The sequence below is a fragment of the Callionymus lyra genome, chromosome 4 (assembly GCF_982586985.1).
Source record: "Callionymus lyra chromosome 4, fCalLyr1.hap1.1, whole genome shotgun sequence".
NCBI lineage: Eukaryota > Metazoa > Chordata > Actinopteri > Syngnathiformes > Callionymidae > Callionymus > Callionymus lyra.
In genome coordinates this window covers 21,714,932-21,730,474 of record NC_141821.1, presented here as the reverse complement: position 1 = coordinate 21,730,474, position 15,543 = coordinate 21,714,932, and the positions used below count along the sequence as shown (strand labels likewise).

General features: G+C 41.3%; 2 protein-coding genes across 4 annotated transcripts; both read left to right on the top strand.

The window, feature by feature from the left end:
- Positions 1-537: 537 nt before the first annotated feature.
- Positions 538-12,508, top strand: LOC148082077 (F-box only protein 41-like). Of its 3 annotated transcripts, none has more exons than XM_087789178.1 (17): positions 538-627; positions 1,497-1,657; positions 3,284-3,796; positions 3,863-3,942; positions 4,308-4,380; positions 6,138-6,311; positions 6,489-6,553; positions 6,644-6,784; positions 7,534-7,709; positions 7,773-7,996; positions 8,115-8,230; positions 9,194-9,346; positions 10,131-10,226; positions 10,477-10,595; positions 10,667-10,825; positions 10,909-11,024; positions 11,089-12,508. In XM_087789178.1, the coding sequence occupies exons 2-17, from the start codon at positions 1,511-1,513 to the stop codon at positions 11,146-11,148; spliced, it is 2,412 nt and encodes an 803-aa protein (XP_087645304.1). In that variant the 5' UTR covers positions 538-627; positions 1,497-1,510; the 3' UTR covers positions 11,149-12,508. The 3 variants fall into 3 exon arrangements, with proteins under 3 accessions (XP_087645304.1, XP_087645303.1, XP_087645305.1); XM_087789177.1 differs by having other exon boundaries at positions 546-627; positions 1,484-1,657; XM_087789179.1 differs by lacking the exons at positions 10,909-11,024; positions 11,089-12,508 and having other exon boundaries at positions 546-627; positions 1,484-1,657; positions 10,477-10,591; positions 10,667-10,782.
- A 359-nt stretch (positions 12,509-12,867) lies between these two features.
- Positions 12,868-15,383, top strand: LOC148082076 (F-box only protein 41-like). The gene is made up of 6 exons (XM_087790182.1): positions 12,868-12,874; positions 12,978-13,101; positions 13,352-13,470; positions 13,542-13,700; positions 13,784-13,899; positions 13,964-15,383. Exons 1-6 carry the CDS (start codon positions 12,868-12,870, stop codon positions 14,021-14,023), a joined length of 585 nt encoding a protein of 194 aa, XP_087646308.1. The 3' UTR covers positions 14,024-15,383.
- The last annotated feature ends 160 nt before the right edge of the window (positions 15,384-15,543 follow it).

Sequence of the window (15,543 nt, the reverse complement as noted above, 5' to 3'; positions counted from 1 at the left end):
TATATATATAAAGAGAGAGAGAGAGAGAGAGAGATATCTCTATATATATGTTCGTAACACCACACACAAGCTAACACCTTGAACGTGAAAAAACAAACAGACACACACACGCACACACACACACACACATATATACATGTGTGTATGTGTGTGTGTGTGTGAGTATATATACATTTTAAGATATCATTTTTATTAAAAAAAAAAAATCTATGCGTGACACAAACGGACATTTCTCGCATAAAAAGCAGTGTATTTTTAAGAAAATTAAAAAAGCATAATTAACAGAATCCCTCAACCAAAACACTTACCGGAACCAAATAGAAAAATAAATATAGAAAGAAAGAAAAAAAACATTGTTGTATGGTGTCCATATGTGGACGTCACATGAGTTCTACGTCACCCACCACGGAGGCACGCGGCGCCTGCACGCTAATAAACTGGGGAGAGTAAGAAGCACACACACACACACACAGACAGACACACACACCCCCACACACAGAGAGACACACGCACACGGTTGCTTTCGATAGCGACCGCGTGAAGGAGTCAGAATGACGGGCATCACTGACTGCCATGACGACGCGTCCTCGCTGGATGTTGACAAGTGACGCATCAGGAAATTCGCAGGTGAGACTTTACGCGGGAATCTCAAGGTAATAACTGTGTAATAGTCGGTCATAGCAAGCACCGGGTTAGCGGACACGAGTGCAAGCAGCATGTGCGTGTGAACCACACGTGTTGTGGATTATTTTGAATTGTATTTTTTGTGTGTAGTAATGATGAGCTCGTGCGAGGAAGATACACGTGAACACGGTGGTTGAATGACAGGTGACCTAGTTTGACCTCACCTCCCTGTTTACACAACATGGTTTTCCATTGAGTATTACAAATAAATATATTTATATATCGGTAACAATATCATTAATAACGGTTTGTTCATCACCACTTAAACATTGAGCTCATTTTAACATATAATCCAATGATTGTTGTGTAAATATCTGATAAAAATGCAACACCTCTGCGGTAGTTGTTGTTACTATAATATGATTTAAATTTGCAGAAAATAGTATTTTTTTTATTTAAATACAAGATGTTTTTTCTGCTGGATGAAATCATCAAAATCAAAGACTTCCTTATCATCTCTTTCTTCTTGTTTATTCAACCATGTCTAAGTCCTCGTGGTCATGCATGCCTCAGAGCACACATGCATGACCGCTGACACATGTGTGTTTTTAATGTGATGTCAGCCAGTGTGCAACTGCACGCATCACTTGGCAATTAGCTTCATTCCAACACACGTGTCCCACTACTGTCACACCCTGGACTCTTAACTGGGTTCAACATATATGTATGTGTTTGTTCGCTCTGACCTTTTTGCCTTTTTATCGTCTTGAATAATGTCCCGATAACTTCCATTAATAATGTAGCGTACATTTACCGTGACCTACTTTTGACGTTGTTTCTCTTTGCAATTTACCTTAAGATCTCCCTTGCAGATCCTCGGTGAATCATGTCTTCCTCTATCTCCGCCTCCTCCTTGGAGCTGCCCTACTTCTGTCCACGATGTGGCGACAAGTTCAGGTTTTCATCAGTACCTGAACTCCGGGCTCACCTTGTCAGCCAACACACCTATGAGACTCTGTTGATGCTTTCACAGGTCAGTTGTACAAGTACTTCGTATGATGCGTTTACAAATATAGGTCACATGTGCTTGAGGGACCTTAACTGAAATAACTCGAATTCTGCTTCCAATTAACACACATTCTAAGGTTTAAATTATACAAGTTGAAGAAGCTAAAGCCTTAAGCAAAGTAATTATAATGACCTTTGAAGACACATGCGTTTAACTCAAGGTCTGAGGATCAAGTCTGTTCTGTTTTCACAGTCAGGTTTATCTAGAGTTGGTTTGAATTGAAATGAATACTAATTTAAAGTGCACAATAAACTAGATAACCCTCATCAATGCTATCAGTCTCATAATATGTTTGTTTTGTTTTAAGTTTCATTTCCTCTCTTTGCAACTAGAGCTAGACATCATGAAATGATCAAAATCATCATCAAGTTTACAACAGACACTCACAGTTAATTTTCCTCCAAACATCACATATTTTTTGTTGTTTGAAGGTGATTGGAGTGTGTGTATGTGTCTAAATCTACTGTGTGGTCAAGCAGTACAAATTGACAAACTAAGTAAGTAAGTAAGTAAGTAAGTAATATTTATTTATATAGCGCTTTTCGAGACCAGGGTCACAAAGCGCTTAGACAATCAAAACAATACTCAAAAAAGTACATACTTTAAAGATCAAGATAATACTGAGAACAACACAGGAGTTCGAGAAATTCAAGGAAAAGCCTGAACAAATAGAAACGTCTTAAGATGTTTCTTAAAGGAGTCAGTAGACTCCATCAAGCGCAAAGAGAGAGGAAGATTGTTCCAAAGCTTAGGAGCAACAGCCTGAAAAGATTTCTCTCCTCTGGTCCTGAGCCGTGTGCGTGGAACCATAAGTAGATTCTGATCCACAGACCTCAGAGCCCGAGCTGGGGTGTAAGGCTGGATCAGATCAGTGATGTAAGGAGGAGCCTGACCATGAATAGATCTGAAAGTAAGAACCAGAATTTTAAAGTTGATCCTGAAAGAAACTGGAAGCCAGTGAAGAGTTTTAAGGATTGGAGAAATGTGAGTTCTTTTACTTGAGCAGGTCAGAATTCTCGCTGCAGAGTTCTGAATCAACTGCAGACGAGACAGCTCCTTCTTGTTAAGACATGAAAACAAACTGTTACAATAGTCCAGACGAGAAGAAACAAACGCATGGATTACAAGCTCCAGATCATGTTCCGACATGATCTGGAGCTTGTAATCCACAACAACTAACGACAGAAATGCTTTTTTTTTTTTTAAATGACTCTCATATGAAAGAAGTGATGATGACGATGATAACAACATTGTAATAGTATATGTATAAGACATGGGTTTATGTGAAAGTCAATATAAAAGCTGAATCAACCCATTTAAACTACTTATATTAAGACACTTGAATATTACATTTGATAGACTTTTGATAATATTTGTATTCCAAAACGTAGTCATTCAAGGAGAATAAAGATTTCCTCCTCTGTAAAGAGTTGCGACGACTGAAGTGATGCTTTGACTGATGGAGTTTAACATTGAACTGTTAAAAATGTTTTCTTTTTTCCATTAAGGATTGACGTCTGAAATCACAGCATCGTGTCTTTTCCATCTCGCTTTTTATAAACGATCTAAGAAAATGACTCTAATCTTCAGGCTCGAGTGAGAAGCTCCAGGCCAGGTGCCCTCCTCCCGTTGCCTGGTCCAGCTGCAATCCAAAAAAAAGACTCTTCTCAGGACCCCCACAGTCTCTCCCTGCCTCTGGCCTGCCTGGATCTGGCCTCGTCGTCGGCCTCCATCAGGCTGCTCGGTGATTTATTTAGCCCTGTCGATCGCTCTCTTGCTGACGGCCAAACAAAGCCCTCCATGATGCTCGCCCTGCCCGCCCCTCTGGAGGAACTTCCAGGGAGAAGGCTGGCGGTCCAACTGGGCCTGGATTTGGAGCTTTCGGTTAGCATCGGCATGGAGGAGAGACTGGGTTTGGGGCTGGACCGCTCGATTTCGAAAACACTAGCTGAAGTGGAGGAGAAGGTGAACCGCCGCATGAGCCGACTGATGGTGGCGCTGAAGAGACGGGAGGGGTCTCTGGAGCGAGAGAGGCAGAGGGGAGAGCAGCTGAAGAAGGAGAAACAGGAAGTGGAAAAGCAGGTGGCTTACCTGTCCAAGCAGGCGAGTGAACCTCCAACTTTATATAACAATGAATGCTTTTGTTTACACATCTTGTTTATGTTTCAGGTGTCAGTTGCCATGGAGATGACGGAGAAATTAAAGACAGAGTTGCGAGGGAGGGACGAGGAGCTGACTGAACACCAACAGTCAGTTTTATCTTTCTACAAGCCTTTTGCAATTCCAGAGATACAGTGAAAAACCTCATTTAAGTTTTCAATGTGATCGTCCCGACTGATACATTCAGAGGAACTCTCTTCTCTGAGCTCTTGTCCTTCACCGCAGACCTCGCACACATCTTTTTGTGTCACCGCACACACAGACTTCCTCTCAATATGCTAAGCTCTGTCTCTCAGTGATGATGAATAAGACATGGCAGCAGCCCCTGGGAAGTGTTGTCTGTAAGGTCATCCCTGATGTGTCAGACGCTCTGTTCTCCAAAACGGATGTTGTTCCTATTTATCTGTTCTTCTTTGTGCTATTTGTACTTCACTCTTTCTCTTCATGTTTGCAGGGAGATGGAGGACATCGAGCGCTTTCTAAGGGAGACGGCAGTGAAAGAGGCCGAGGCCAAATCCAGACTGCAGGTGATGCAGAACATAAGTACTTACTCCAACAGTGACTGATTTGTCCTTTTGTAAAGTACGTTTTGTTTTTTTAATAAGGGTGAGGTTAGGATAGGGGTTAGGTTAGGTTTGAGTTATGATTAGTTAGGTTAAGGTTAGCTGCTGACAAAGAAACACGTCGTCACTGTGTTGATTTGTCAACCGTTTGAGCAGATTAACCTATACTGTGGATTGATGAAGTTAATCATGAAACGTTTACTTTGCACTGATTTATCAAAGGCAAGTGAACTGTTATTTAAAATGGAAAATATCCGCCAGATAAGAGAGGCTGAATTAAAACTATAAGCAGACATATTTCCAGTAATGCCTAGAAACAAAAGGGAAAGTTTAACAGCAGTTTTTACGATCAAAATAAATTAACTTGCGTCTATGTATAATAGTTAAAGTAAGACACACATTAATTCATTTTCTATCACTTATTGTTTTAATTTCCAATAATGTTTAACGGTTGAATGAAAAAAATCTTCTCAATATGAATCAAGATAATCATATTTTGCCACAAACAGACTGGATTGTTTCTAGCATGTCCTGTCGAGGGGAAGTTCTTGGGGCACACTCCAGACTAGCAGGAGAGATTATCAATTATGTGAGGTTTTCACATCCAGTATTACCTGTTGAAGATTTATAAAAAAAAATATCTAGAAACCTAAGTGCAATGGTTAGGTTATTATTAGTTATTTTAGGTTTAAGATTAAGATTAGGGTTTTAGGATTGGGATAATTATTATTGTTAGGATTAGGGTGTTTCTGTTAGTAGGGTGTAGGATTAAGTGTTACTGTTAGTTTTAGGGTAAGGATTATGGTTAGAATTAGGATAAGGATAATGATTAGGGTTTGTATTAGTATTAGGAATATAAGTATTAGTATAAAGAAAAGGGTTAGGGTTAGGATAATAAATAGGGTTAGGGTTAGATTGCATAAATGTTTAGGTCAGTCTGAGTTCCTAAATGAAGGGCTTAAAGTGCTAAAACAGTTTGTGACCTGCTTAAAAGGATTTTTCCAAATTTCAAAAAGTGATCTTATTATATAGATAAAATAATGTTTCTAAATATATGTAGGACCATAATATAACCAGTTGAAATCTCCAGCTTGTCAGAGATTTGTGTTCCCTAAGTTTCCCTTTTAAGTGAGATAATATTTGGCATTATTCTCGATGAACATCTACATCCAGGAATCTTTTGAAAGGTTTGTCAGTTTTTTAGCTTCTACCGAAGAAGCAGCCTGTTGATGAATGTGAACTTGAATGTGCATGCAGGAGATTTGGCACCAACTCTCATGAACATACAACTTATAAAACATAGTATATAAACAAATTATTAAAAAAAAGAACCTCCATGAGTTGGTGGTGTCGAAACTTGCCGTTGGTAAAGGTTCAAGTATAGTTTTCTCTGGTTACCAGCAACTCACCATCTCGTAGAAGATCAACCTTCGATTAGAATCAGAAAGCTTTTATCGGCAGTGTTGTAAACACACAGAAAAAAAATCACATTAAGGGTAAAAATGAGCTGCTCGGCAAATGTCTTCACTCTCTGAAAGCTTTTCTAGTTTTCACTATTGACCACTTACAACTTTATCCTCTGACCTACATTACTCTGCCATGGTTGAAGCCTTTATATATCGAGCAGAGTGACAAGTTCATTCCTCGACTCTTCCTCTGGAAAAAGGGACAAAATTTCAAACTCCCTTTTCAATAACATATTATCTGATGTCCATACGCAGGTCTTCATCGAGACATTATTGGAGCGAGCAGACAGAGCCGAGGGCCAGCTACTGAAGCTGAGCGCGCACACACAAAACATCTACGCCCCTTATCTTTGCCGCGGAGGACGAAGTCTCGACGCCAGCACCGATGATTTTCTGGGTGACAAGGCTCAGGAAGTTATCGGCAATCGGGTAATATAACAATAGAACAATTAAAAACTTGTGTAACCATGACTTGAACACGTTCGCTGTGTTTTGTGAAAATGAGTGTAATAATAAGCCAATAAAGTAAAGATTGTCTGTTGATCAGAACCCTGTTCTTCAGCTGCTGACAATCCCTGACTAACAACATTTCTCAACTTCCTTCAGAGGAGTTTTAGTGTTTCTGGGTCGTACCGACTGGGAGAGCAGCTGCACGGCCCTCATCCCTACAGGTTTCCCTTTTTATGACTAAAGACTTCTCATCAACTTTGATCATGGATCTGAATACGAATCACTCCAGTTCATCTCTCTCTGCGTCTCAGCGGCGACTCTGGGAGAATGAGGACAGCGTCTCTAGGCTCAGAGTTTTGGAACATCAATGAGTCGGCCTACCACCATCCACTGGCCCCACACTGGCCCAACAGTGAGAGTCGGAGAGTCCAGGAACGAAGAGACCGATTTTGGTGAGTCAGACACTTAAAACTTTGGTTTGCAAGTTGAGTAACAATATTTTGTTTATCACCGTTACTAGTGTGTTGCATTGATAAAGATAATAGAATTGTACAAAAAGATACAATTATAATACAAAAAATGGTGTTAAAACTACTTGGGTTAATCTGTATAGTTTTTCAAGTTTATATGATGAATTTTATCTTTTATTGGGAGTACAAATGTTTTTTACATTTGAAAAATCGATTGCTTTTGTCTTAAATACACAGATGCCCTTAATGCTGTTGAAGAAACATCATAGTCACCGTGTTCGTATTTTAAGGAAGTATATGAACAATGTCACCGCTTTTGAATTGGATGTTTACTTTTGCAATTGAAATGTTGTTGAAAACACAGAAGGTTACTAGATGGACAAATCGTTTTGTGTTTCAAAGTTGAAGGTTTTTCAGGCTCCTCTTGCTACTGTACACACGTTTTAAGAACCCGGATATTATTTTACAATCAACTACATTGCACTGAGGCTGACCATTGATTTGTCTACCATGGAAGCAACTAGCTTAGACTGCTACTCAAAAACTTGCAGTTAATATTGCAGTTTATTATTTTGGTATTAAATAGAACGTGCTTATCAATATGGGGGGGGAAAACTACTAATATTATCACTTAAAAGTATTAGTAGAATGACCTTACTGACTTTACTGATTCACGTCATACATGATATTATTACTGTATTAATGGCTAAACACATGTTTTTGTATGTCAGGGTCAGGGAGAGCGGATGGGGTCAAACATGGAGTAAAAACAGCCGTCGACAACATAGCACAGAAGAAGACGAGGAGGAAGAAGAAGAAGAGGAGGAGCAGGAGGAGGATGAAGAACCCTGGAGCCCAGCTGAACTCAGAAGACATATTTTCTCTCGCACTCACACCTCTGGATCAGGTATGTCTGGTTCCAGGGTTGAACTTCTTACGATTGATCCCCACTGACAACTTCCTCCTGCAGAACTCCCCTTCGCCGCCTGCTCCTCTCCGTCTCTGCGCTGCAGTGATGGACGGCTGGAGGCCGACACTCTACGGCTGAGAGCGGCGCTGTTCTGCGTCTTTCCATATTTAGACGTCTGTTCCCTGCTGCGAGTGGCCGAGGTTTGCTCCGATTGGAGGTTTGTCGCCCGACATCCAACGGTTTGGACTCGTGTGCAACTGGAGGACGCCAGAGTGTCTTCTCAGGTAACTCCAGGAAAGGGTTTCAGGTCGTCTGTCTTAAAAAAAAACATTTTTATGGGGACAAACACTCGTGTTTGTGTGACTTTAAGTCAGACAGAAGAATTTAAACCTTTGTTTTTAGTTCCTGATCACCTTGTCTCAGTGGTGCACACAAACTCAGTGCATGGAGCTCAACAACCTGAAGCCTCGGAGTCAAAGACCAGAGGAGACTCAGGAGGACTATCTGAGTGACATACGGTGAATATTTCTGTTCAATATTATCAATAACATTTAGGATTGGAGCATTAACTTGCACTTTTCCTGTTCACCATTCATAAGGGAACCCCTTACTTACGTATGTTAGTCGTAATATTATACAGGACTACTAGTTTTTATTTTTGAGTTTTTATTACTCTTGTTCAAAATTAGATTTTTAATGAAATTATAGACATTTAAAATAATTAAGAACTGTCAATGAATTACTTGATGGTACTTGATTCAACTTAGTTATGCTCTCACGGGTACTACAGAGATATTCTTGGACTCAAAACCGCCATGACCTTATCTATGTCTGGACTTTTTGGCTTTATTTGTCCACAACGAGCTGTTGCGATAAAAATTACCTCATTATAAGTGAATATTCCAGTTTTCTTCGTCTCATTTCAAGGAAGGTTTTAAACTAAATTAGCTCTGTAGCTCAAATATCAACCATTGCAGCCTTTTAAAAGTTGCAAGTCCTCAAATGTAATTTTTTTAAGGATCGGCAGAAAATGACGCTAGTGCCCTTTTAATTCCACGCAAGCATGTGATAGGGAAAATAAAATATTTAAAACTTAATTACATGACCTTTGCATTTAATCCTTGGGCAACGCCAGGACTTCAGCTACTTAAGATATATCTGAATCTAAATTAACATATCAATTTCGAAGTCATTTTTTCAACAATATTTAACTTAATATTTGCATCATGTTGAAATGTTTAGAGCCAAGAACTTTTGATTTGTTTAAGTTTGAATTTGGCCTTAAAATAATATTATATATAATTCTAGTGCCTTTTTTTATACATTATATCAAGATCATTATGGTGTCCCCATAATTATTATAAAGACCTTTAAATCAATTAACAATGTTGCCAAGTCAATTTTCATTGTTTTTAACCTGCTCAGGTGCCGGTACATTAAAAAATAACCAACCTAAACACTCCTTTTATTCCTTCTTTCAGGGGAAGTCTAGAGCCAGGGGTGGAGGCCATGTTGAGATCAGCGGGAGGAAGCCTGCTCCGCCTGCAGCTCTCTCAGTGTGCTGACATCCTGACTGACAGGTGCATGTGGCTGGTGAGCTGCTACTGCCGGAACCTGAACACACTTGTTTACAGGTGAGTCTCGCATTGAAAGCGCCTTGAAACATCTCTAATGCTCAGCTTATCTTCTGTTTCAGTTTTAGTTTATTAAGCAATGATGCATTGAAGACATCAGATATGAAGGAAATCCCAGCACTGATTATTCTTTCACATTATGAGCAGGGCCGGGTCTAGACAGGCATGTATGAGGGGGCAGCCACAAATCCTGAGGGGGCATTGTGCTGTGACTTACTTACTTACATGTAAGTTTGAGGGGGCACAACATTTATTTGAGGGGGCCAGGCCCCCTCTTGCCCCTGCCTAGACCCGGCCCTGATTATGAGACTGATGGAGAAGAGCTAGATCACCAATGAGGTTAATAGATGTGGGAAATGAGTACGCACGTTATCGCACGAACATTATTGAAGTTATCCTTTTTATTTCAAATATTTTCTGTATGTGTAATAATGCTGTCTAGCTCATGGGTGTTAAGTTCAATCACACAAAATACTTCATTTTTGTAGCCTCAATCTATCTGATTAGTTTGTGTTTATTATCCTTTAATACATTTCTTTCCTTCAGCATCATTATTTAAGATTCTCTTTGCTCCTAACTTAGCCTGAACTATGTTACCAGGCACCCGCAGGGGTTCTTAAAGTCAGTGGTTGCATTCATTTCCATCATGACTAGTAAGTACAAAGTACTTAGAGTAAAAGTACAAGTACAAAGAGGAATTTTCGATATTCGCAAGAAAAGAAAACGAGGATTATATTTTGTTCAAACCATAATGAGTGAAACAAATCTTTTGTTGTGTGTGCAGGAGTTCCACTGACCCGCTCGGTCAGGAGGTCCTTTGGGCTCTTGGTGCCAGCTGCAGGAGCATCTGCAACCTCCATGTGGCGCCAGCACACCCCTGGTCAGTAGACTTCTATATCAGGCTCCAATGACTCCCCCGTGTGGCTGAATAATATATTGCACATTTCGTCCTCTTCAATACAAAGATGGAAGTCGTTTTAAACTAGAAAGTGGATTCCTATGTTGTATATTATGTGTGGAGGATGTTTTTTATTTCTGTTCTGCGATAGGTTTCCCCTGCCACTAGCCCTGTGTAGCTGGGATAGTCGTTCACCCTCGTGAATGAATGAACATGCTCACTCTCTCCTCAGCCTTCAGCCAACTCATTTGGGCAACCGGTGTCTGCAGACGATTGGTCGGTGTTGGCCTCACCTGCGCTCCCTCAGCGTGGGCGGAGCTGGCTGTGGAACTCAAGGTCTGGTCTCTGTGGGTGAGTGTCGGTTTAAAGAACTTTGTCAAGGCAGGAATGTGGCGTCACTTATCAACTGGGTCTCTGTTCAGTGCGCAGCTGCACTCAACTGCAGGTTCTGACGTTGGACCGCATCAATGACCTCGGCCTGCAGGCGGCGACGGAGCTCTGCAGTGCTGGTCTGAAGAGCCTGGAGACCCTGGTTCTCACACACTCGCCCGTCAGTGGTCAGGCCATCCTACACTTCCAGAGTGAGACTGGACCTCTGACTCACACACACACATATATATACTTAGAACATGATGAGTAAGTCATGATCATGTGACCTTCACAGGCTCCTGCCGCAACATCCGGAACATCACAGTCCAGATCTCAGCCCAGGATTATTTCGAAGAACCGGACACAGAGGAGTCCAAACACTTGTTCGGAGAAATTCTCAGCACGCTGAAGGTAAACTGCCGATCATTCTCGTCTGACCTTGAGCTCAGTCCAACACACTCTCTCCCTTTTCCAGATGCTTCGGTCTCGTCCTGGACTTTTTGAAGTTCTGCAGGTTCAGGTTGAAGGATCTTGACCACACTCGAGGTCCCTTAAATCAACCCTCAAAGATGGGCAAGACCAACTTTCCACATGAGACACCATGTTCTCCACCATGTGTGAACAAAAAACCTTCTGAGACGTTCAGAAAATCTGGACGACTAAACTCCTCCAAAGTGTCTTGTTCCTAGTGTTTACAAAGATTCTCCAAGATCCTTCCTGCACATGTGAAAACCTCTATTTCCCGAAGCATGGGACGCCCCAAAACTGTCTTGCACGCACACTAAGATCTCACTCACTTGGGAAAACCTCTTAGAGAAACCAAAAACCTCCTGCATGAACCCACCCACGAACACTCCTTGAACGCTCTTGGTGGATCAAACCCAGAATCACTTCACACACGTGTAAATATCTGCACTAAACCAAAAACCTCCTGGTCCTAAATGAGGAAATCCCAGCCTTTCACGTGAAGATCCTGAATCTCGGAATTCCGGCATACGTTTGAATTCTAAACATGTCTCACTTGCACTAGAAAACATCTCGAAAACGACATGAGAAGATCCTCTGGACCAAACCTGTAGACAAAAAACTGTGTCTTAATGGTGGAAAAGTCCTGCTGTGAAATATATGAATCCGTTTTTTTGTTTCCTCACACAAGCTCTGGTTGAAATGAGAAATTACAAATGCATCAAGCAATTGATCAGAATGTCTCCTGGATGCCACCCTGCTAAGATATATTTAGAGCGCTGTTGTTGGAGCTGAGATGTTTTTTTAGTTTCGTACTTATTTCTCTGGACCTTTAAAGAACACCAGGGCCTTGAAAGTAGAGCCGGTTGAAAGCTACGAAGCTCTTCAACTTTATGCCAGAGTCTTCCTAATCTGTCCGCAATACATTTAGTTTTTTTTTTTTTTACCTCTTTTTCATCTACAACAGGTGTGTTTTCACTTTACACTAAAACAACAAGATGAGCGCAGACCTCTGCCAAGCTGCTCATAAATGTTCACATATGTATTGTTCCCAATATTATTGACCTACAATTATATTGAAAAATATTGAGATTCGTTTTTTGGGTTATTTTGTTGAGACATATATAAAGGCTGACTATTACACAACCTTTCTGGTTGAAGTAATACAACTTTAAGAAGCTCATTGTCACTTTATTCTGGCCACTGCCATTAGATAAAGCAGCAAAGCTGTTGATTGCTCGAGCAGTCGTGGCTGTCAAGTTGTGCTCATAAGTGTAAATCTAGAGCTAAAGAAAACACACCTGCACACACCTTTTCATCACTAAAAAGCACAAACTCTCTCACAAACCTGGGAACTGCCGAGTCGAGGGAAAAAGAAGTCACTATGTTTTGAAATAAATAGAAATAAAAGTTTTCTTTCTACCTTCCAATCGTATAAAAGTGTCATGTGTTTCATGAAGTTTGTCCTGCGGCACTGGATGATTGGAGAACCGTGATATTAAATTCAGGTAGGCCTTTGCCCCGGAGTGTGTGTGTGTGTGTTTTTATTTCAAATATTTTCTGTATGTGTAATAATGCTGTCTAGCTCATGGGTGTTAAGTTCAATCACACAAAATACTTCATTTTTGTAGCCTCAATCTATCTGATTAGTTTGTGTTTATTATCCTTTAATACATTTCTTTCCTTCAGCATCATTATTTAAGATTCTCTTTGCTCCTAACTTAGCCTGAACTATGTTACCAGGCACCCGCAGGGGTTCTTAAAGTCAGTGGTTGCATTCATTTCCATCATGACTAGTAAGTACAAAGTACTTAGAGTAAAAGTACAAGTACAAAGAGGAATTTTCGATATTCGCAAGAAAAGAAAACGAGGATTATATTTTGTTCAAACCATAATGAGTGAAACAAATCTTTTGTTGTGTGTGCAGGAGTTCCACTGACCCGCTCGGTCAGGAGGTCCTTTGGGCTCTTGGTGCCAGCTGCAGGAGCATCTGCAACCTCCATGTGGCGCCAGCACACCCCTGGTCAGTAGACTTCTATATCAGGCTCCAATGACTCCCCCGTGTGGCTGAATAATATATTGCACATTTCGTCCTCTTCAATACAAAGATGGAAGTCGTTTTAAACTAGAAAGTGGATTCCTATGTTGTATATTATGTGTGGAGGATGTTTTTTATTTCTGTTCTGCGATAGGTTTCCCCTGCCACTAGCCCTGTGTAGCTGGGATAGTCGTTCACCCTCGTGAATGAATGAACATGCTCACTCTCTCCTCAGCCTTCAGCCAACTCATTTGGGCAACCGGTGTCTGCAGACGATTGGTCGGTGTTGGCCTCACCTGCGCTCCCTCAGCGTGGGCGGAGCTGGCTGTGGAACTCAAGGTCTGGTCTCTGTGGGTGAGTGTCGGTTTAAAGAACTTTGTCAAGGCAGGAATGTGGCGTCACTTATCAACTGGGTCTCTGTTCAGTGCGCAGCTGCACTCAACTGCAGGTTCTGACGTTGGACCGCATCAATGACCTCGGCCTGCAGGCGGCGACGGAGCTCTGCAGTGCTGGTCTGAAGAGCCTGGAGACCCTGGTTCTCACACACTCGCCCGTCAGTGGTCAGGCCATCCTACACTTCCAGAGTGAGACTGGACCTCTGACTCACACACACACATATATATACTTAGAACATGATGAGTAAGTCATGATCATGTGACCTTCACAGGCTCCTGCCGCAACATCCGGAACATCACAGTCCAGATCTCAGCCCAGGATTATTTCGAAGAACCGGACACAGAGGAGTCCAAACACTTGTTCGGAGAAATTCTCAGCACGCTGAAGGTAAACTGCCGATCATTCTCGTCTGACCTTGAGCTCAGTCCAACACACTCTCTCCCTTTTCCAGATGCTTCGGTCTCGTCCTGGACTTTTTGAAGTTCTGCAGGTTCAGGTTGAAGGATCTTGACCACACTCGAGGTCCCTTAAATCAACCCTCAAAGATGGGCAAGACCAACTTTCCACATGAGACACCATGTTCTCCACCATGTGTGAACAAAAAACCTTCTGAGACGTTCAGAAAATCTGGACGACTAAACTCCTCCAAAGTGTCTTGTTCCTAGTGTTTACAAAGATTCTCCAAGATCCTTCCTGCACATGTGAAAACCTCTATTTCCCGAAGCATGGGACGCCCCAAAACTGTCTTGCACGCACACTAAGATCTCACTCACTTGGGAAAACCTCTTAGAGAAACCAAAAACCTCCTGCATGAACCCACCCACGAACACTCCTTGAACGCTCTTGGTGGATCAAACCCAGAATCACTTCACACACGTGTAAATATCTGCACTAAACCAAAAACCTCCTGGTCCTAAATGAGGAAATCCCAGCCTTTCACGTGAAGATCCTGAATCTCGGAATTCCGGCATACGTTTGAATTCTAAACATGTCTCACTTGCACTAGAAAACATCTCGAAAACGACATGAGAAGATCCTCTGGACCAAACCTGTAGACAAAAAACTGTGTCTTAATGGTGGAAAAGTCCTGCTGTGAAATATATGAATCCGTTTTTTTGTTTCCTCACACAAGCTCTGGTTGAAATGAGAAATTACAAATGCATCAAGCAATTGATCAGAATGTCTCCTGGATGCCACCCTGCTAAGATATATTTAGAGCGCTGTTGTTGGAGCTGAGATGTTTTTTTAGTTTCGTACTTATTTCTCTGGACCTTTAAAGAACACCAGGGCCTTGAAAGTAGAGCCGGTTGAAAGCTACGAAGCTCTTCAACTTTATGCCAGAGTCTTCCTAATCTGTCCGCAATACATTTAGTTTTTTTTTTTTTTACCTCTTTTTCATCTACAACAGGTGTGTTTTCACTTTACACTAAAACAACAAGATGAGCGCAGACCTCTGCCAAGCTGCTCATAAATGTTCACATATGTATTGTTCCCAATATTATTGACCTACAATTATATTGAAAAATATTGAGATTCGTTTTTTGGGTTATTTTGTTGAGACATATATAAAGGCTGACTATTACACAACCTTTCTGGTTGAAGTAATACAACTTTAAGAAGCTCATTGTCACTTTATTCTGGCCACTGCCATTAGATAAAGCAGCAAAGCTGTTGATTGCTCGAGCAGTCGTGGCTGTCAAGTTGTGCTCATAAGTGTAAATCTAGAGCTAAAGAAAACACACCTGCACACACCTTTTCATCACTAAAAAGCACAAACTCTCTCACAAACCTGGGAACTGCCGAGTCGAGGGAAAAAGAAGTCACTATGTTTTGAAATAAATAGAAATAAAAGTTTTCTTTCTACCTTCCAATCGTATAAAAGTGTCATGTGTTTCATGAAGTTTGTCCTGCGGCACTGGATGATTGGAGAACCGTGATATTAAATTCAGGTAGGCCTTTGCCCCGGAGTGTGTGTGTGTGTGTGTGTGTGTGTGTGTGTGTGTGTGTGTGTGTGTGTGTGTGTGTGTGTGT

Coding starts and splice junctions, on each gene's coding strand:
- LOC148082076 (XM_087790182.1), top strand. Junction 13,102..13,351: donor GTGGCGCCAGCACACCCCTG/GTCAGTAGACTT, acceptor CTCTCTCCTCAG/CCTTCAGCCAACTCATTTGG. Junction 13,900..13,963: donor AAATTCTCAGCACGCTGAAG/GTAAACTGCCGA, acceptor TCCCTTTTCCAG/ATGCTTCGGTCTCGTCCTGG.
- LOC148082077 (XM_087789178.1), top strand. CDS start 1,511: ATGTCTTCCTCTATCTCCGCCTCCTCCTTGGAGCTGCCCTACTTCTGT. Junction 1,658..3,283: donor CTCTGTTGATGCTTTCACAG/GTCAGTTGTACA, acceptor TCTAATCTTCAG/GCTCGAGTGAGAAGCTCCAG. Junction 4,381..6,137: donor AGGCCAAATCCAGACTGCAG/GTGATGCAGAAC, acceptor GTCCATACGCAG/GTCTTCATCGAGACATTATT.